Consider the following 22248-nt stretch of genomic DNA (forward strand, 5'->3'; position numbering starts at 1 on the left):
TTAGTGTCCAGATGGCCAAGATTTCACCTGTTTTTTGCTCAAGAAAATTAAAGTGGAAGTCATTCCCAATAATATCAATCTAATTACTAATTGCTAATTACCCTGGGAACAGCCCTTTTACGCCTCCAAAATCAATATGTCGTGGTGTGGCATCATTGACAGAACTGTAGACTATTTGGAAAAAATGAATGCAAAAATATTCTTTTGATCACTTCTTTGCACGTTTTTGTCACCCTTGTCCATGATTACTTTAAACCTGAGAGGATCAGATAATGGATGGATAGATGATATGCTTAACATTATTAGCTAACAAAAATTGTATGCACAGGCAGAGAAGTATCCCCCGTTATCCGCACCCCCACCCCAAATCGGACAAAAAACTTTCGAGTCAAAATCATTGCAATGATTGCAGCAAATCCCATGTTGTTATGTTCTGATAAATTCTTAACACAAGAAAATAACATGATTAAGGAAGCAACCAAGCAACTAATGTGCTGTGGTCATTCTGTTGCTGATGTCAGCAGGCTGAAGTATTCAAGCACACAAATTTCGAACCTGAATGTGGGCGGACTAAAGTCTAAAATTCAAAGTCTGACATCTGAAAACAAATCTACAATTACTACTAAATCAATGTTGTAGGATTTTTATTTTTTTTTTGCAAACGTTTTTAATTTTTTTAAAAGTACACAACTGTAGACTAATTGCCGATGTTCGTAATATTAAATACGACTTTAAAGTTGATACTGTGGGAGGCAACTGGACAGCATCCGAATCCGGATCCTGTCTCAGCACCTATGTCAAGTCAACTGTTAAGAAATCAAGCTAGCTCCTAGCTTGCGCCAACCTTTGTGCTTTGAGGCAGGCGTGCAGTGTTGGACTTTTAAAGTTCGGTTAAAGTTCTTGCTGGCCAAGCTCCTTCAAGCATACCTTCATGAGACTTGCTTTGTCCACCGAGAAAGTCATGATTAGACAGACTTTAATTGGCTTAAGACTTTAATTTGGTTTACACAACAGAACAGGATTTGCTTTCATTTTTTCCCCTGAATGTAGAGTAAAATGTATGACTGATTATTTTATCACGAGAGAAAAAACAAGCATTGTTTTTGCAAAACAGGAGATACCGTCATCTTGATACCGGGGGAGATCTTAACCTCGACACAATAGAAACCATCCTTACCTGTTCATATTTCTCTAGCTCTGTGTGATAGATCTGTCTGATCTGGGTGAGCTTGGCCCTGTAGTCGGAATGTTCAATAGAATTGTCAGCTGCTCCGCCCGAGGCAGCGGCTGCAGCTGCGGCGGCTGCGGATCCGCCACCCTTTTCTGGTCCGGCCACACCCTCTGCCAGCAGCATGTTGTCTAAACGCATGAGCTGGGGGTCTGGAGGGTCTTCCTCCTGGGCGCCCCGAATGCTGAGACCTGCAGCAGCACACAGACAAGGGAGAGAGGGCCTTGGATGAAGCAATGCGGTGACATACAAATGACAGACACGTCTTTAAGTACCCTACTGAGAGCTGCAATTTAAACAATCGAACCAAAATATGGGTAACACGTCTATTTTGTATAAAAAATTATAACTGGGACGATGACCGTATTATTATTATTATTTTTTGATAGGGTGTTCCTCCAGAATGAGCCCAAGTTGGAAAAACAATTACAACACCTGTATACATATGCACATGTTTGTAAAATCGACTGTCTTTTTCATTTGAAGCTGATGAAACTTGACATAGCTGTTGCGCACAATTAAAAGTATTATGTCTACACAGTCAGCCCCAGTGTGATGTTTTCCCCCCCGCAGGTATGTCGTCAGCACTTTCTGAGAATGCGGCGCGTTGCTGTCGCCCATGTCTAAGCCTGTTCTTTTATTTACACACGGCAGTGCACACTGTGTACGGTGAGGTTGACATGACAGCAACATCCATAAACTGACAAATGCTCAATTGTGAAGTGGCACTCCTACTTTGTGAAAAGATCCTAAACAGAAAACTATCTATATCTCCAGTGTCTCCTTTTTTTGACACAGTGTATGTCAAGGACTCTGCATTATACCTACTTGTTTTTCTACTTTGTTGGTGTTGGTGTTGTTGTTTGCTATTAAGATCTGAATGTGCAGTCCTGATTTTGTAGCATTATTTTTTTTAGTAGGACAAAGAGAGCCCAATGCATTTTATGTGAAGTGTTCATTCATTAATTCTGGTCATGCGATCAGACCCTGCTGTTGTCTGTCTCACCAGTCTGTCGGCAAGATGTAATCACCCAGTAGATAGCACGCATGCACGACTGGACACACTGGCAATGCAGCTTTGATGCCAGGCTTTATACAATAAAAACAAAACAACACACAGGGTCAGCATAGCATCCTTTCAGTTGGTAAAATGTGATTCTATGGTTGGCAGGTACAATGAGTGGCTACTCAAACATTCTGATTGCCAGAGTTGTTTCAATTAAATAATCTCGCTCACAATTCAAGGATTTCAAACAGCTCATTACAGCTCCATTAAGATACGACTGGCCTCTGGATTCTAAATAAGAAGATTAATTATGTCAGCTAGCAGGCATGCAATCCGAGAAGGCTTGGACTGTCTGGCTAACTGACCCCGTGCATCACTCACAGGAGTGAGCACGAGAAAGCAAACTTCTGTTGTAAATTTGCTCTTTTCAATCACCAAGGGAAAAAAAACAAAGCAAAAAAAAAAAAAGCATTCCTTCTGGATCCACTCCACCGTTGATTCCACGTTTTGTTGAGCGGCAATGAAATTTGCCTCTATTTATGGATTGGCTGGCTTTGAGTCTTTGAGGTGTAATGGTGTGAGAGGAGTGGATGAATGTGCCTATTTGTGTTGGAGACATTGAGATGCTGGACAAGGCTCCATCAGGCTCGCACAGCCAACCCAACCATGTGGACAATATGCCGCTTGCTCCACTAACCCTCGTTCACATCATACAGCATCTGCACAACTCTCGCACCCAAAGCTCTCATTGTGGGGGGAACTGTTCCAGGTTATGCGCACACCAAAATGGCACATGATTCAAATGTTGATATATTTCAGCATGCTCTAATAGCTGGTGGTTTGTCTGCCACTGAGGTTCATATTTTCCTAATTCAGTCTTTACTCGCTCACAGATTCAAGTCAAGCTACCCGGCTGTACTTTCCCTCGGTGTTGCAGGTGGTTGTAGGTAGCGAGGCACGTCTTTCATGTCAGGTATATTAAATATAAGTCTGGCACCCGGTGTACATTTCCACAGAAAACCCAGTTGTCACTTTTACTCGACTCACTCTGTGTCCAGGGGAAATGCAGCTGAGGGAATTTACAAGGCTTTTCAACTAAATAGGCATAAATCACTAGTTTCATTCAAACTAAATAATCACAGACCATAAAAAGCTACTTGTCTCTCACCGTATATTCCCACAAAGTTCGTGTGCGTGTGTGTGTGTGTGTGTGTGTGTGTGTGTGCGCAATAAGGTGGCCATTCACAGCAAACGAAAACAGAGCGCGACATTAGTAAGTGACATGTAATCCTGTTAGTCCGCTGACATGCGGAGTGGCTGTGACATTTTTATCATACGTGTCCATTTCTATTTGGGAAATCAGCAGGATAAAAATGATTACTCCGCTACCCTGTGAAGCCGACGGCCCCGCAGGAGTCCACCAAGGTGTATTTGAGCCACAATCCACTACGGCAGGTCATTCATAACAAACACGTTTCAAAGGCAGGATGTGTCTGTCTTCCATTCAAGGCAAGCAGATTAGAAGAATATGGGGAGGGGGGGAGATAGCAAAAAAATAAAAACAAAAAATTACAGTGTAATGCATCTCTGTTTCTGTATCTTTGTTGCGGAAGCTTAAGTTTGCAAAATCACTGTCTCAACTCAGCATCATCACCCGGCTTTCTCCAAATAGACTCCAGCTAGATAATATCTTTAATTTGCTGTGTGGTTGACAAATCTTGCAAAGCCATCGTCACATTTTGAAATGCTGCTTGCCTACACAAATCGTCATCCCATTTTTTTGTCTGACGATACGGGTATTAAAACAAGTTTGGGCATCCGGGTTAATCCACCTCCATGGTTAAAGTGGGATTTATCTCAGTGCGAGGGAAAGTTGCACGAGCCGTGTCACCTTGGTGCACCTCGTTTACCATCGCAACTTGAGAATGAAAAATCCATAGCTGTTCTGGCTTTTTCACAGAACTCCAATGACACTGGCTGTTTTAATTACAAGAATGCATTTCACCATGTAAAAGGGGCTGGGGGGAGCCTAAATCAGCCTCATTAGTCATTCAAACAACAAAGGTGGAGTATTTCCCCTCTGTGAATGAGACAAAAGGAGAAAGTATGACAATCCATTCAATTCTCTCTCAGTTAGGGGTGGTTCTTTTGGTTTTACGGATTTCACAGTTTGATACAAGTAAGTGACACATTTGCTCGATGAGGACAATGTATCTTTTAATCCCATTTAACAAATTTCGGTGTGTGCCTGTTGTCTTGTCCATCACTCCCTGCTTGAATCACCGACAGTGATCCAAGGCTTGCCTCGGGCCGCTTTCTTTTCCTCCCATTTCCTCTTCCCTTGTGCCGTCCGTTATTCTCTGAGCTTAGATGACCTTTGGCCCTTTGCTTGTTTACTCTCATCACTGAAGTGCGAGCAGGAGAGCCATAAAGGCAGAGCCCTGCTGGGTTAATGTGGCCTGCTCAGGAGGGAAGGGGCAGCGTCGGGGTCCTCCACCTCATTCTGGTGCACTGACTGCACCGTCAAACATCAGACAGCATATGGGAAGATGTACTGCTGAATGCAGAGCTAGTCCAGATTTGTGGATTTATGATCCCTCAAAAAGTTCTTTTGTGACCCACCGGTTTAATGCCTGCTTTGCTGTTGACAACACACTATGTGATTTTGTCCACCGCAGGACGGCCTTCTCATTACAAGTAACCCTGACCTCCTGCTGCTGTGCTCCCAGGCTGCGTCTTTAGTGCAGGGCTCCAGCCACATATCGACACCCTGCTCATCTAATTGCATTGATCCAGAAAGGTCTCCCAAAGCTAACGAATCGAAACAGAATTTATTTTCTGTCAATATTCGCAAAGGTCATCTCTCTTAAAGGTGTGCAGTAGAGCAGGGAGGCCTCTGGGTGGAAGAAGAGGAGGAGGAAGAAGGGGGGGAAGCCGCGGCATCGAGCCTGTCACTGGGTCTCGGCCAAGGTGAGCTTTAACTCCAGGTTGGCATTCAGGATGCAAGGCTTCTAATCCAGCGTGTTATTAAAACTGGCTGCCAAAGCAGCACACTAGAGAATAGAGAAAGCTTACAGTATTTATTTCACAAAGGGGCCAATGTCACCACTGCCGTGTTCCGCGTCTCCTTTGACTTCACATCATCTTCTTTGTTGAGACGCCTGGATCAGTGACTTCCAGTTCCAGAAGCTGGGAGCAGGATCAAATTACCACTGAAAATCGTTTGTTCTGACAAATGAAACATAAGGATTCGCTTTCACTGATGTTCTGAATAGGCGCCTTTTTTTTTTTTTTAAACCTTGGCCTACATCTCCATGGCACAAAGAAACTGAGAGACTGCCTGCGGGCTCTCTATTGCATGTACAGTAATTAACATTACATTAACACATTAATACACATTAACTATTCCCAATGTTAATGGCAGAGTAATTACCATACCTGATACCACACTGTAGGGAGGCAAAGCACATTAGCAACTTTGTGTGTCACTGTCTCGGGTGAGTGAGCTAAAATGCACAGGCTAAAAAGGATATGGCCTTTGTCTACAATAGAAATAAGATTTTAATGTATTTCTACAAGCAATGGGGAAAATGTGCATGGCACTTGTAGGTGCAGAAAAATACTGTGACGAACACTTTGCAGAGATTTCATACATTTCCGAGAAGATTTTGTGGGATGTTGCTTTGTTCATTCACCAGAATAACATTTGACTGACCAGAAGCCCCAAATTGTGAATCTCTGATTCACATCATTTCAAAGGGGGTTGATGGGGTTGAGGTCTGGACTCTCAAGTGTTGCCATACCGAAGTCATGCAAACATGTCTTTGTGGACTTGACAGACCAATCCAGAACTGTACAATTGTCTTGGAAAGATCACAAAATAAGATTGGCCTCACAAGCCCATATTAATAATTAATTCATTGAGAGGTGTGAATAACGTATGCAGAGTGGGGCACATCTTTCCGAAGGTAAATCCTGGCAACAACGTTTGAAAATCAATAACTACATTGTGCGAGTTGGGTGGTTGCGGAATGAAACGATTCAAAGAAGAACACAACCTAAACAGGAGAATCCCTGTCTAGAATGATGATGTATTTCCCACCGCAGTGAGTGATAAGCTAATCAGCTGTGCTGACAGTGAAACGTTAAAGCCCGCTCCGTGCCAGAGCCGGGTCAAGACTTCCCCCATCACAGTACGCAGAAAACAAGCAACAAATACGGTAGCGGTGGGCTGGGCTGGGATGATGAGTGACAAAACGTGGTCATAAAAGATGATCTCTGTCAGGTCAGGTAGCCTTGATGATAATGCTGCCCTTTAACCACCCAACAAATGTCTGCCGGAGTGGCGGAGGGTGGGGTAAGGTGGCACTCCTGACCTCCTAGTAAAGACGTGGGGAGCTGGGTTGGCACTGCATGGGGAACAACAGCCCAAAAAATTATCTTGAAGACATTTTGTCAAGCACACTAAAATTAATCAATGTCCTGCAATGGCACTGACATTTGTGTGAAGTGACACCCTACATGACGAACTAGGATGCGAGGAGGAGGGTGGAGGGCTGCCGAAACAAGAGCCACTGTCACTCTCAGTGATCACACGTGCGTGTGTGTGTGTGTGTGTGTGTGTGTGTGTGTGTGTGTTTATATTTGGACATGCGAGCTGCCGCTTTGTTTCCAGCTCTTCAAGACTCCATGTGGACAAATGGTCAAGTGGTACAGTGATGGCTGGCCAGGCCCAGTGGTGGCGGCCGCGCGCAGCGGTCGGGGAGTCTGGCCAAGTAAGTGGACAGGACCTTTGCTACAGATCACAAAACAGACTGACCCACCAGGACCACAGCACAGGGCGTCAACTCGGGGCTTACACGGTTCACAAGGTCTGCTTGTCACGTGAAGGAGCTGCAATGGCAGAGATTCTTGTATCGTAGCACTGAACATCAAGTGTGATGTAATCAAATGGGAAGTCCATGAATAGATTTGTAATGCGTTTGTGCTGAAGAGTTAAGAGCTCAGCAGCCAGACATCTTATGTGCAAATATTGCATTTCATCGTGCTGTTATTTATTTGCTAGCTTTTAAATTGCTTTCTTTTATATTGTAGCGTTAACGTATTGATGGTCTTGGGCTGCTCGCCTCAATTTTATGCAAAGGTAGACTGATTTGTTATTCAGACCCCAAGCAAATAATGCAAATGTGGCACTGAAAGCCACTTATGAAATACCCCAAGGCAACTAATCAGTCCTCCTCTCATTCCAGCCTTTCTGTAGCCTCCTAATTAGAGGATGAAGACTGCATGAAACCAGGTCACACAGCAGGTCTTGTACACACAGACAACCATACAAGATTAGCAAGAAAGACTTTGTCCAGACGCCAAGCCAAGCCTTGTAATCAATTATTTTAAACGCTCGAGGTGGAAAAACTAGGTAGTCAAATACATTTTCCAATTAGTTTCTAGATAAACTGCATTTGATGCAAAGCATTTTTTTCAGTGTTCTATATTTTATTGCCGTGCGCGTCTGCAGGCGCGCACACAGGTTGTCTGGTGTGCGTGTGAAGGCTACATGGACGCATAAACAAAGAAACGGCATGGGTAGCATACAGCCAACCATGATCCACTGCCAGAGAGATTATTCTTTGCAGTGGCATTCCTGCAAGAGAGTTGACAGTCCATCATTTAGATTTTGCAGTGTATTCACGAAAAGGCTGCATTGCCTGAAGCAGAAGGAGCTGCTCTTTCCCCCAGTGTCTTTTGTAGGAACGAATTCAGCTCTAAATTGTAAAGCCCGGATCCTTTGCTGGGTGTGCTGGCGTGTGAAGGACTCTGCTGTGAGGCACCTGAGGTTACAACCGAGCTTGATTCTCAGGGAGAACTGCTAAAGCTCACAAAAACACATCCACTTCTTGTGTCTTCGGCTGCACGCACCTTCACAACAGCCTTGTTTCTGGAATGATGCGGAGCCTGATGTTGCAGGTTACAACTAGGTCTGCAGAGTGCAGTGCAAGGAGTGGGTGGGCAGATCAGGTCTGGGCCAACAACAGCTTGTGACAGAAGCAGGCCAAAGAGGATGCTGAGACACGCACAGACTTAACAGGCAGCCGGCCTGCCATCCACTCTTTTTCAGCTCGCCTTAAACTCAACACATCACTTCACATCCATTGCAAGTGTCTCTCTGACGGACAAAATCGAGATTGGTATTATCATAAAATGGAAGGGGAACAAGATTCAAGACAAATAAGAATTGCTTCTCATTTAGATACGTGATCCAAAACATTTTGGACAACTTGCAGTGTGATAGGTTTTACTGCACTGTGGCCAGAACAGGCAATCATTGGTGTTTTAATAAAACTTGAATAAACATAATAATGTACAAATGACTTCTGATGCCCATTAAAACAAAGCCTTTCTGTGTTATAATTTTAATTAAACATAATTTTTAATCCATCTATTGTACGAGATTTTATTGGACTGCGTATCTGTGAACCATTTAAGACAGCCCAAAAAACAAGACAAGCCAAAATCCCAAATATCGCCAGAATTCTACTTGAGCGACTCCGTAATGAGTTTGAGGTGTGGTCATTGACTGTGACTTGTTCCCCCCGGTCTCTGAGATGAACTGCGCAATCCCACTCGTGTCACCCTTGTCATCTGCACCCAATCCCCCTCTGCATCAAATCCCCTGCTTGGATTTCAGTGGAGCAGAGATGAGGCGCCGCTGAAGCAACATAACAGCTCCCGTTGTGTCTCTGCACGAGGCGAAGGAGGGGCTGCAGTGGGATAGAGCTGGGGACCCGTGCCCATAATTACAATAATTAACAGTTGCAGATTTAATTGGAAGGGAAGGCATTAACAGGGCGAACACTGTGGACGTGCATGCAGGGGGAACCTCTGCTGCATGATGCCTTTGTCTTCCCGGTCACCTAATGGTGCTTTGACTTCGGCTGGCAAATGCTGACACGACACAACGCAACCAACCTAGTGGAGGGTTCAGATGGCAGGTCTTGTCAGGACTCAGATTGGAGGTAGATAATTAGGTGACAGGTTAATGAGAACGCCAACTCTTGATGCCGTTCCGTTACTGTATGTCGGCAATTAATGACTCTGTTTTTATATTTTTATTGTTCACTTGAGTGGAGAACAATGAATTATTAACCATAGTCCCTGAGCTCTGTTTCACGGGCATAGAAACTTGAACCAGGTTTGTTCCACCGTGTTGGATCTGCCGCGCTTTGACTGGGCAATAATTCCAGATTGTACATTGAGATCTAACAATCTTAAATTGGAATCGTGTCCCAAATGAAAGAAAATCCTGGCTCCAAACCACCGTTTACGCCTTCTTCCTGACCCCTCCCTAGCTTTGTGACATTTAGGTTTAGCAGATTTTGTGTAATCCTTACACCTAACAATCACACGGCGAACTTAATTGTAGGAGGTTTTGATGAAAAATTGTCTTTAATGATGAAGTCAACTCTTATATAATTATAATTTAACCTTGAATTGAAAGACATGTGAAAAGGGGCTCTTTTAACATGCTCAATGTGTTCTTTTGGTCGATATGTTGAATTTGCAGGTATTGCAGCGAGTGTCCTCACAAAGGGTTAACTCAGTACAGAGTTAGCAAAATGTAATCTCAGCTGGCTCATGGTGATCACACTGCATGACCTTTTCAGAGTGTATTGCCTCATGTCAAGCCCTGAAGATGTCAAGCTCAAGTCAAGTTGGAGGTCAAGAACAGGACACGGTTACCATGAAAATACATCGTAAAAGGAAAGCGAGCCCCATGGCCCTCAGTGTTGAATTCAGCGTATTATGTTTCATAATGTTTTTGTGAGATTCCATAATGCACTCCACAACAGGAAAAGAAAAGGCTGTGCTTTCTTTGCAAGGGATTTATTGGCAATGAACCCACTGAGAGGTCTTCAGACATCCGCCCAAGCACTCAACACCGACTATTTTGCACTGACTTGTACCTTGCCTGTGGTGGCCAATTAAAGGGCCATAAGATAAATGGGTACCCACAACTTTGATGTCCATCTTTTTAATAAGCTTTGGTTAAGAAGACATCTCCGTGAAAGGGTTCAATATCTTCGCAGTGTGAGAGAAAAGAGGTTTATCCTAAAATGAAATGCCATGTACAAACGGCTGGAGGTTTAGGCTGGGTGCGGGATCACAGTGTTGGCTCTGACTTTGGTGTTGGCATTCATTATCTCCTCCTGCAGTTGTGCAGATTAGTCAGCAAAAGATGATTTTTAGCCCCTTGTGAAATCAAAGCTTTTATATTACTGAATCAGCATTTGCACAAACAAACAGGAAAGTGTTCTTTTTTTTGTCATTGTGGTTAAAAAAAAAAAAAAGCTAAATTTATAAAGCACTAAAATGCTGTTAAAGTTCCAATGTAAATCATGCAAACTGTTTAATCACATGCAAAACCCTTCAAGGTTGGCAATGCACAGCAGTAACATGGGGAATCGTATAGTGTAACAATATCTAGACCGGTGCATGGGGCAATAAACTGCAGGAGTGTGTATGAACGTAAGGGAGGTGGAACTGGAGCATATATCTAAGCGGGCCAGCGGAAGTGCTCCTTTATAAGTGTGTGTAACTCAGTCAGGAATAATGTAAATGTCTGGAGAGTCTTAAGAGCGAGCGGGCCCGTTTAAAAGCACCCTGTTTCAGCCTAGTAAAACAAGTCAATAAATACAGCGGAGAAGCTGCTGCTGTCTCGTGCTCTCTCCTGAATGAAAACAGAGGTGAACCGCTTATTTTCACTCCGGCATCAGAGCTTGACAGCAACATTAATGTGCGCTCATACATTCTGACTATCGCTCGTCACAAGCTATATCTGTCAGCATTGCACTCAAGTGCATTTTAGATGCAAAACAAGCAAGCGTACCTCAGGAAGGTATATTTATGACTTTTTGCAGTCAGCTGCTGAACGCTTCATATGACCGCCCTTCTGATGTTGAGACCGGACCCCTCCCGCTCACTCACTTCATTGGTTTGTCTTTTTGTTGATTCTCACAAGCAGAACAAACACAGATGGATTACACACCCGAGTCTCAGTAGACCAGCGGTTAGCAGCTTCTTTGTGTCTGCACACCAAATGGGAAGCCGATGACACAGACTGAGGCTAAATGGAAACACCATTAAGAAGGCAAACACTTCACCGTGATAACTCGTACCTGATTACCACGGGAAAGCACAGGCTTGGTTCCCGTCCCCCGCCCCCTTTTTTTTTTTTTTTACTGTGTCAACACTTTGGGAAAGCAAATATTTCACAGACTACTCTCCCCTCTCCCCTTTAATCCATATGCCGCATTCTGTTTGACACCAAAGACTCTGCATGGGTTTGCGGACGAGGAAGAGCTACTCGGCTCCACGCTTGGGATCTGTATTACACAATGAATACACAGAGGTCACACACCATATCACACCGGGGCCAGCGCCAATCCTTTATTAAATTACCTAGCTATCTGATATTCTGTCAGCACATTGATGGGGGTGGAGGTGGTGGTGGTGGGGGGGGGGGGGGGGGGTTATCTATTTCATTTAAGCAGCGGATTTTCGGGGGATTATGCATTAAAGATTAAGGGTGTGCATGCCCGATACCTCAGCGCAACAAAATGCAATACGTGAGAAAAATACATGGCTGATGTGTGTGCGGAAGGGATAGCAGCAGAAAACAAATCTTCAGCAGCCAGAGCAGGACAGGGTTTATTCTCCTCAGACAATACAAGCTGTGACTACACAGAATGTTTCCCACCTAAAATACTGTGGTAAGCAATACAAACCCCTCGGACAAAATGAAATGTATTAAACATGTGGATTTCATAAATCTCCTTTGCCTCTGTCTGGGTCAGAGGTATATTCACTGTAGAGCTCAGCAGGAACATTGTTACTTGGAGTCGCAAGTGCTTCGAGTGGCTTCTAAATGAATGTCAGCAAAAGCTGCATGCGTATGGATCTTCGCGGCAATACAATTCAAATCATTTACCGGGTCTGCGGTTGAAATATAACAGCTGGAATACTGCATGAGATACAAAAAGGATATGCACTGCTGAAGGTTACTTCTCGGGGCCCGTACTATCCACACTAACAGCGGCAACAGACGCAGGACTATGGATCTTTTTGAAAGTGATGAGGGAACACTGTTAGGCACTCATTTGGGATTCTTTTAACCTTGAGTGGTATCCAGAAAGTAGCGACAGCCTCAGTTGTAGAGACCCCAGCTGCCATTGCCATGCTGGTATCACAAAACCAGTTTGCCAGGGTGCGTTCGTCTGTTGACAAATTCCTCTTCAAGGAAGAATACGTTGACATATCAGCTTTAAAATCATCTGGATGGGTGAACTACATTGTCTAACGATTTTTGCCTAAACCAACACTCTTTGACCTGTTTTCATTTGTAATTCGCACAGTAGAGCAAAAATGAATTGCACCTTCACACTTGTTTAGGGGGAGCACTACCGCATGATTATGTGAAGACATTCAAGAACAGAAAAGCTTAGAATTAGTGATAAACGAGAATGGACACTCGTGCTGTTGATATACAATTCCAAGGTGTGTCTTTCAGGGTGCATTTATACTTCATGTTGGATTCGGTTGAAACACACTGGTGCGATCGCTCTGCTGGCGCGGACTGCTTGTTCAAGTGTGAACATGATACACAAACCAAGAAGAGGAAGTGCGCTAGAAGAGGCGGGTCTCGGTCTGCTTGCAAGTGAACTCCGGTGTCCTGGAAAAAAAAGGATGTGTTGAATTTTCTCAATTTTATTTTTTGTCAAGGGGCTGCATGACATAAAATCATGTGGATCCAGGTAGATTTTTTAAGTAGACTATACATTCACTTAAAAATGTACCTACATCCAGATGATTCTTTTTTTTTGCGAAGCCACTGGACAAAATAACATTGAGCAAATTCAACAGAGCGTTTTTTTTCCAGTGTGCGTTTCGTTTCACTTAATTATCTGCACAGACCAAAGCCATGGCCGGCTGGGAGAAGAGATGAAAAAAAGATGGCGGGTGGTGGCTTTGCATGTGAAAGGAAAACCGTTTCTCTGGAGCTCACGTGATGGCTCAGGCTAAACAAATACTGTAATCCGGCCTCCAACATCCCAACCACTTTAGTGACATTGTATAATTCAATCATTATGGTGACAGCTAACAATTACTTCATCATCACATAAAGACAGATTTAAGAGTTGTCAAATTAAATATTAAAAAGGGGCTGCAGGCCGTGCGGAATTTTTAAAGGAATAACACACATCGGTGATGAAATGAGGCCCCTATATGCATATTTAATGCCATAGGGAACAAATGCATATATTATTCCTCAAGGCCACCTACTTTGTAATAAGGAAGAGTGAGTATACAGATGCGGTAATGCAGCCCAGTGGAAATATGAAAGAGAAATTGGTTTTACATAATGATGTCAAAAGGAATATGGCTCTGCATGGTCATGCGGAACAAAGATAAGATTCTCTTTCTCAGCGAGTGAATATTGTGCTAATGGTTTTCTTCATTTCCTTAAAGCATGAAGAAGCCCGCTTTATGGGAACCTCAGATGAGCTTCTATTGAATGGAGGTAGCGTTTATCTTTCAATAGCAGACGAGATCGGTTGAAAATGCCCGCGTGGTGCGGCATGCTGAATGTAAAAGCTTTGTCGCGTGTTGAAATAAAGAGAAAGTGACAAGTGACAGTAATGTTATCACGTTTTCGACACAAGGAGGTTTGAAGTGGAGAACAAAGCAACCAAAGGCAAAGCAAGAGGGTTAAATCTCTATCAGGAACAGAGGGAAGGCTTCATTTCACATAGTCAGCATCCTTTGCCGTAAACAATCGCTGATCAATACGCACATAAAAGGCTCATTCTGGCAAAGACTGTAGGAGTAAATGTCATACATTTTATCCAACAAACACAAAGTGCAATACACTGAGGATTTTCTTCAACTGAAGTTCTCCCTCGTTTTGTTTTGTTTTGTTTTTTCCAATGATCTGGCGAACATATCCACGCGTGTCGTTACACTCATCCGGATGCAATAAGCAGCATTGTCTCCAAACGTCCCCTTCTAAATGGCTGAGCCTCCACCATCTGCAGGCGTTCCCAGGCACTGCCATAATGATGCATGACTAAGTACAGTTAAAGTGTTGCAGTCTGTTGGCAAAAAGCAGTCAAGCACCTTGCTATAGTGTCACTACAGATAAACCATACAGCTGAAGGTTGATGTTGGATAAAAGGCAGTGACAGGACAGCTGATGTGTGTTTGTGCATTAGTGTGTGTGTGTGTGTGTGTGTGTGCCCCAGTGTGGAGTCGCATGCGTACGTGATCCAAGAAACCCCGGCACAGCAGATTTGGAAGTTACACTTAACGAGGATGTGAAATAGGGTTGGGCATGGTGAAATGAAACGCTATGCTGAGGTCTGTTGAAAGTGGGACACTGTTTCAAAGTTCTTCTTTCTGCCAAAGTGCGGCCATCTGCACTGCTCTGGTTTTAAGGCACGCCACAAATTGGGTTTTTCACACACATTTCACCAAATGGTTGTTCGACAGAAGACAAACCATCTTCAGGCGCCTTCCCGGTGTGTCCCTCTAACAAACACGTCAACCAATTTGCACGACTTGAACTTGAAGAGAATTCAGTGAGGGTAGACTTAGAACAGCTGTACTTTTTAAAAAAAAATCAAATCCAGATTAACAACATCTTCACAGATACTAACCTGCAGAGAGTATGTGTGCATTTTGACATTAACATACATGCATCATTCTTTTCCAGGCCCTTGCGGGAGCGTTCCACGGATTTTGTGGAAACGAGTTAAGTAGTTTTTGTCATGAACAAAAAAACAAACAAAAAATAAACTTCCTTGGCTGAAATGAAAATGTATGTTCTTGTCTAACCTTTGCAGGGCCTGTTAAATTTGCTCATTTGGCATTGACGAATTCCTTTGGGACATTCACAAACCTGCTCTCACACCCGTTTTAATGTGTATCCCCCAACATTCTTCATGGCAGATAATTGGCATAGACTGTAGTTGATTACAGATAAGACAAGGAAGTGTTGAATATACTGTACTCTATTTGGCCAAGTCTTTAGTGTCAAAACGCTCCATAGACTTTGTTACTGCCTCTGTCGGGTTCACTTTCGCAGCTGCTTTCATCTAAATGGTCTGGAATGTTATTTTCTAAAGACTGCATTTTAAAGAGAAAATCTCAAATTCTGCCACTGCATCTTGTCACAAACCCTTTTCTTTACTATCGCCGACCCCCCCCCCCCACCACCACCGCCCCCGCCTTTCTCTCACCCACTTCGTGCTGCTGCAGCCGCAAACTGCATAATTGATGCAAATACTGTCACATGTGTCAAGAGTGGAGACTCTTCTAGTTTACTTGTGTGGAACATTTTATCGGAGGACATTAAGTGGAGAAAGCGGCCTCATGCCAGGGGTGGAAAATCATCTTGTCAGTGGTCTCATTCACACAGCCTTCAGGATTGTTTCATCAAGGTGATTGAGAACAAAAAGCGGGAGAGAACATTCCAACCTAGTGAGCCGTCATCTTCCTTCCACCTTCTGAATGTCATATTGCAACTGTTTTCTTTAGTTTGCTCCTATTTCCCATACATTCTTACTTCAACAACCGAGCAAAACCATCTCAAACAGCGTACCAATTTTGCATACGACACGGATCTGACAATTATAGAGAAACGCGTTTAAGGAGCACTGATGGACCAGCTGTAATGGAGACTGGGGTGCAGAAACGGGATTCATTTACCCCGACAATACAGTACATGAAGAGTTATGTTGAATTGTAACATTCCTAGCCATTTAATGAACCATTTTCACTAATGTCTAATTTTACGGTCGACAGTTGTAATAAAGCATATTGCCTGCGTCACTGTTTCTGTCTATTTTGAGCTTTGTCTGAAACAATGGCGCAGAACAGAACAGGCAGGCAGACGTGCACGTCTTTCTTGTGCACGCAGACAGGGAGAAGGGCTTGTCTGCTGTCCTTTCCCCTCCTCCCACTCCCTCTTTGCTCTCCCTGTCCTCTTTTTTGAGCTCCAGTCCGCGCTGCAGATTAAGAGACTTGATCCTGCAAACATCTGAAGAATTCAACTCCACAAAAGGGGTCAGACAAAGGCCAGGGGATAGCCTTGCAGGTCCTCTTCCATTAGCAGATCCAAAGATTTGTCACCAGGAGGACTAAACAAAGACACCTTAAAAAGAGTCGCTTCACCGCTGGATCACTACTAAGCAATGTCGAAGAACATTGGCTCGAATTTGCTTTTTTCACCCTTTGCAAACGCACTTATGAAAAAAAAAAAACTCCGTCCCTCGCCAACTATTTTTGAAAGTTTAGTGAGAGCTGCAATACTTAAGCCAAGTGCTGACTGTCTCTTTGTTTACATGTCTCTTGATATAGACTACAAAAAAAAAATACAAAAAATACCCCGAATTTTCCAGCCGATAGCATTCACAAAGAATCTGGGGGCTGCGAGAAAAACATTTCAACTGTAATAAGCCTCCTCCATGAGAGCCTGAAACATTTCAGAGGGCTCCTTTGAAGCTTTCACTGTGTTGACTGTTCATTTATGGACTGTGCTTGGAAAGCTTAAGCGCCATATCACTATAACCTCACAGTGCATGGCCATTAATAATTAATCATCAGTGCAAGTAAACACCAGTATAAAAATACATAAGAATACTCCAATCAACACAAAATCTGCTCGTATCTACTTAAAGCTGTATTTGAGAGGGATGCATGCGGTATATTTGGTTGTACCGTGCCTGCTATTTGAAATGCGGGATTGTTTTTGATGTAAAGATACAATTTAAGCAGGCAGCTTCATCTTTCATCCTGCAGACACCCATATTTAGTCGAACCTGCTCAAGAGGAGATTTGGAGGTGTCGCTCTTGTGTAGTTACCCTTTAGCTTGAAGGCAACACACTGTGAGTTTACGACTAACGCAGGCTCATTTATATTACTTACGGTGAGGAATGTATTTGCCGGGCCTGCAGAACATGCTGACCTTGTCATTGTAGCAGCATACAGCAGCGCTAGTGAGGAAACCCGCTGCTGTTCAGGTACCAAACGGCTCTCTGCTCATGTTATACTGGACATAAAGGAAAAACTAAGGGCCTCTGAGGATGACATAAGTGACACTGCTTACTTAATATCCAAGCCGTGCATAATGCTTATTGAACTCTGATTTAAATATTGATATGGAAAGATTTTTAAAAAAGTTCAAATCTGCTTCATGGACAACCAGCTTGGTATCGACGAGAAAAAAAAAAGTGGGTGACTGCAATACTCGAATGCGCACACTTCTCCTATTTATGCAGCAGCTGTGTATACCTCATCGATAAGTGTTATTTAGTTTGTTGTGGAGGATGTGAGCTGCAATTCAGAATTCCGGCGCAAGGAGAGAATCTTTTTTTTCTTCCTATAAATCCTCATTATTTCTAATAGTACTTGCGAAAGCTAAAGAGTTGAGGAGAGCATGTTCTCTTTATACTGCAGTCACTAACAGACATGGCCGAGCACTATGAGTTAATGTAATATCACAGTTGGATGCCTCCTCAACTCACTTACAGTCCCTGTTAGCTGCAGAGCCATTCTGTGGGAGGGGGAAAATGCATCGTATGAAAGGTGGTGTCGCGGATGTAATCACTTTGTGTGTAGTCATATAAGTTATACAGCCACACCATTAAATACACCTCCAAAAATGAGGATGTACCAGTGCGCCGGTGTTTAAAAATTCTGCTACTACAAGGTATTCATGCTTAGTTCTTTTTAATCACTGTCTGAGAGTCATTTTTCAGAAAGCACATTATTACGACTGTAGTTTGTCATGGCCTCTGAGTAAATAATACCAAGATGTTCTTAACGCGAGCTTTGCACGCACTCCAAAAAGTTCACATTTGTGATATGCAGGGTTCCGTTTTGTCAAGGCGTTGGTCTAAGAATAGAAATATGGACTGTAAAAAGTCCATGGTTCATCTACTGAGACTGGCATAGCAATTAGGAACGTGAATAAGAGTGTAATTGAAAGCAACAGGAGCAGAAAGAAGCGGAAATTCATCAAGGCAAGCATGGAGAAGCACAAATGAGCTCCGAGGCAGACACAGGGAATCTCTTCGCTATTCTTCTTCTCATTCTTTGCCTTACAGACACACCTAATCTCTCCGACCATTACCCAACAATGAAATCAGTAAGCAAACAACTCTGCTGACTATAGTTTCCTTTAATAATTCTAAAGAGGCTAATTGTTTTATTAGAGGTACACATAAATATCTGCTGCACTGTCCCTCCTTCCAGGCACTGCAGATTCATAAAGTTAGTGTTAAAAGCAGACCGGGTGTTAAAATGTACAGCCGCGGGGACTCAATAAAGAAGTGGAACGAGATTTATAAAAGAGAGAAAAGCGGAGCCGGGTGTGTAACATTGACCAATTATTGTTAGCTCATCACTCACAACCTCTGGAATTGGATTAGCTCTTCTTAATATTTGGGGGCAGGGAAGAATTTTAAATGGTGACGAGGTCAAAGGTCAGATTAACGCGACCTTCTTTTTTTTGGGGGGGGGGGGCGTTGTAGCTCAGTGTGGGTGCTGGCAAGTGAACAGAACGGTGCAGGCCGGCCATGCAACAGTACCGCAGGTCCACTGTCACTAAATGCATCCCCAGTTCTCCCCTTCCTAGACATGGGCTTCTCCAGCTGCAGCCTAATTTCCTGTGACTTGCCTAATTACTGTAATTAAGGATTAATTGCCATTAATTATTCACACATAAGCTCATCGCAAATCATGGGGTAAATGTCTTATGAAAGCTGCCATACAAGCCATGTATAAACACACTAGGATCCTCCAAAGTGCCGGATCGATCAGTCAGCCCTCTGCAGCAAATATCCACGCCACATTTAGGAAAAAGTTCTTCTGCTGTCAAAGCGTTTCCTGGTGCCGGCGGGATCATTTTGGATGCTTAAAATATCACCGTTACATCTGGTTTATCACTTTGACTTTCCTGTTGCATAATCTCAGAGACATCAAGCAGACGGGTGATATTGGCCAAATGTGCAAGGTCAGATCATTTGTGAATTACTTAACAGTAGCACTATACTGACAAAGACAGGCGATTTCAACTGTAATATATCGCCATCATCCATGTGAAGTATTAAGAGGGGGGGGGGGGAGTGATTTGTGAAGAATTTATTTCTTAGCTAACAGCCAAATTTCAAGCGATTTTGACAAATGTATTGTCATCGTTTCCATGAATTCTAACATGGTCACATCAACCAGAAAGAAGCCACAAACTCCCTGTGAGGCATGAAATTCATTGCCCAATACCATCAAACTCATAGCTTTGGCTTAGAGAAAACCAAAGTAACTAGCCTTGTATGTCACATCAATTTCTTCGTCATGATATCGAGAGCACAGCCAACATTAATTAACTTTCTTTTAAATCTATGTTTTAAACCTGCAGCAACAACTTTGAGCTCATGACTGCTGCTGAAAAAAAAAGTGCCTTTTGGAAACATTTTAATACTGCGCATTCGTTTCACAGGATGGCTTTTTACAAGTTCATCATGGGGCCATGCTGCTAAATACATGCTGCACCAGCATGGGGCAACACATTCTAGATCAAGACAGTGGGATAACAAGAATTCAGACCTTTAGTCAGTGCAAGCAGAATTTGCCCGGATCAGCGTTATCGTTGCCATTTAATTTACTGAGCTGAGCAAGTCCTGTTTTATATGTTTGTTGGATTAATGAGCAGAGCAATATTTTATTTTACTGCTGTGGATTAACCCAAGATTTCAGTCCTAGTTATGACAATGAATCTATATCCTCTATTTGAGTGTATACATGTAATACATGTCCTTTGTTTCGAGTTGTTCACTTCATACCATGCATTTCTCTAGTTTTATGGCATTTTCATTTGAAACACACCCTTTAAAATACCACGTTATTGTTAGTTTACAAGAAGGACGTCAATGTGATTAAAAAAAAACCAAACAACTCTTTACTGACAAAAAAAATAAAACTAAAAAAAGCCCAATTGTGCTTTGGTGTTGCATTGTACAGGGGCCATGTTATGTGCAGCGTGTCAACATGTGAGGCCCCACCGTTGCTAAATGGGTGGAACCTGCAGCCCTCACGCGTTTCATACTCCAGCATGCAATGCATCATTGCATCACTGACATCTAATTGATACTTCCATATTTATTGTCCCCTTCCCTCAGCCAGCATCCTGCTCTATGTTGCTTTGCGTTTATAGACTGCCCCAACAGTCTGATACTGGTGACTGGAGTTCCTGTGCTAATTGGTGAAAATAAAGACAGAAGTTGCCAAGACGCTCTTCACTCTGCAGCTATAAATTGTGGCTCTGATGAGTGTGTGTTGTGCTACAGGGGAAGTGACACTGTGCGCCGGAAACCAATGTTTTTGCCGCCAGATTCCTCCTGTGTTACATATTCAAAAATAATCTTGAGAATATTTACATATCCTTATTAAACATTTTTACATGATCTACATTCACAGTACTATTTAACCTTTGAAGTTCCGATCACCTTGTTAGGGAATTACAATCCAACCACTCTAATATATTTATGAACAAGAACAACTGTTTTGCTTGTTGCCGATATCACTCTGGTACTATAGCTGTGTAAACCAAGGTGCAAACACAATATGCTGGAGCAGGATAGAATATTGATGCAAATGTTACTTTTCGAAACAAGTCAGCCTTAATAGCAGAAATAACAGCAATTTAGAAAATAATTTTTTTCGGAGCAAAATGTATTAAAATGTCATTGTATGGTGTGTAAATGATTTCATTATTATTATCATTACTAGTAGTTGTAGCAGTAGTAGTTGTAGTAGTTGAAGTACAAGAAAATATATTACTTCTCTGAAAATATTAAAATAATATGACATTGTGAAAGGTATGAGTCATTAGAAATTGCTGAGAAAGTTTATAGTATCACTGAGGTCATGACATAAACGTTTTTTTTTCTTCTAACAGACAACACTAATGGTGATTTGTCTTTTCTTATTTTCTTATTGCCTTATTATTTTTCAGATGGCCAGTTACCGGTAATCAGTTGTTAATGTCTGGTTACATGTCACCCACCCTGTATGTGATCAAATATTATATTTGACTTTAAGAAAAATTCATGTGGATGAGTTATAAATAATTTGACATGAAAGTATGAGAAAACTACCTGTCGTTAGGAAACTAATGGTGTTATTTTGATGTGTTCGAAAAGCCAAATTGATGGATTAGTTATTTGACGGCCCGAATAACAAGATCAGAAAACAGAAAACGTCTGAGTCCTATTTTCGTGCTATGTTTCTTATCTGCTCCAAATGGCTTCATTTCTCTGAAATATGAGACACAATTATGCAGATATGAAACAGCGAACTTTTGCACTGATTAAAATCATGTTTCACGCGCGGGCTTTTACAACGTAAACACGGCAATGCATGTTTTGAGCTTCCCTTTTCATTTTCAACTTGGTCCTTTTTCAACTATGTGCTGTCAGCAGATGTCCTTCTAACGGAGACAAAGAAAATGAGAGGGGGCTGGATATCATCAGCATAGAAATGAGCCTCCTCTCGATGCTCCTTCTAAGGCACAGCCACAGCACCGCTTCAGCCACTGCACTACCTTTTCAACTTGCAAATGACAGTGTCACCAAATGCTATCCTTCCATCAATCAAGTCGGGGGGGTCATGAATATACAAAAGGCAAAGCGGAGACTGGCTGCCTCCCGCAGCTTTACTTGGCCCAATTATACAGGCTCTGCTTTCTCCTCTGAGCCTCCACATTTTGTTTCAGTCTAAAGGGTACAGTCCTCGCAGCCCCGGGCTTAATCAAGGTAGGTCATGCATACTGGACCTCTCAAGTGGACTGCAAATGCAAGTTAAATGTGGACACCAAATGTCATCTTTCTTTTATATCATTTCTGCTAGGGGGGTGGGGTGGAAGGGTCAAAGGCAGCATGGGGTCAGTTGTGCACCCCCCCC

The 22248-nt window shown here is 42.8% G+C and overlaps 1 protein-coding gene across 4 annotated transcripts in view; it reads right to left on the minus strand.

Moving 5' to 3' along the window:
• Positions 1-22248, minus strand: part of pbx3b (pre-B-cell leukemia homeobox 3b) — a 59651-nt gene that overhangs the window by 13697 nt on the left and 23706 nt on the right. For all 4 annotated transcript variants that reach the window (XM_086112080.1, XM_086112079.1, XM_086112078.1 and 1 more), the window contains exon 3: positions 1178-1419. In XM_086112080.1, coding sequence (XP_085968206.1) covers positions 1178-1419 — 242 coding nt within the window. The remainder of the gene's footprint in view (positions 1-1177; positions 1420-22248) is intronic.

Source organism: Hippocampus guttulatus, chromosome 5, assembly GCF_054856545.1.
Source record: "Hippocampus guttulatus isolate MCC_2025c chromosome 5, RoL_Hgut_1.0, whole genome shotgun sequence".
Classification (NCBI taxonomy): domain Eukaryota; kingdom Metazoa; phylum Chordata; class Actinopteri; order Syngnathiformes; family Syngnathidae; genus Hippocampus; species Hippocampus guttulatus.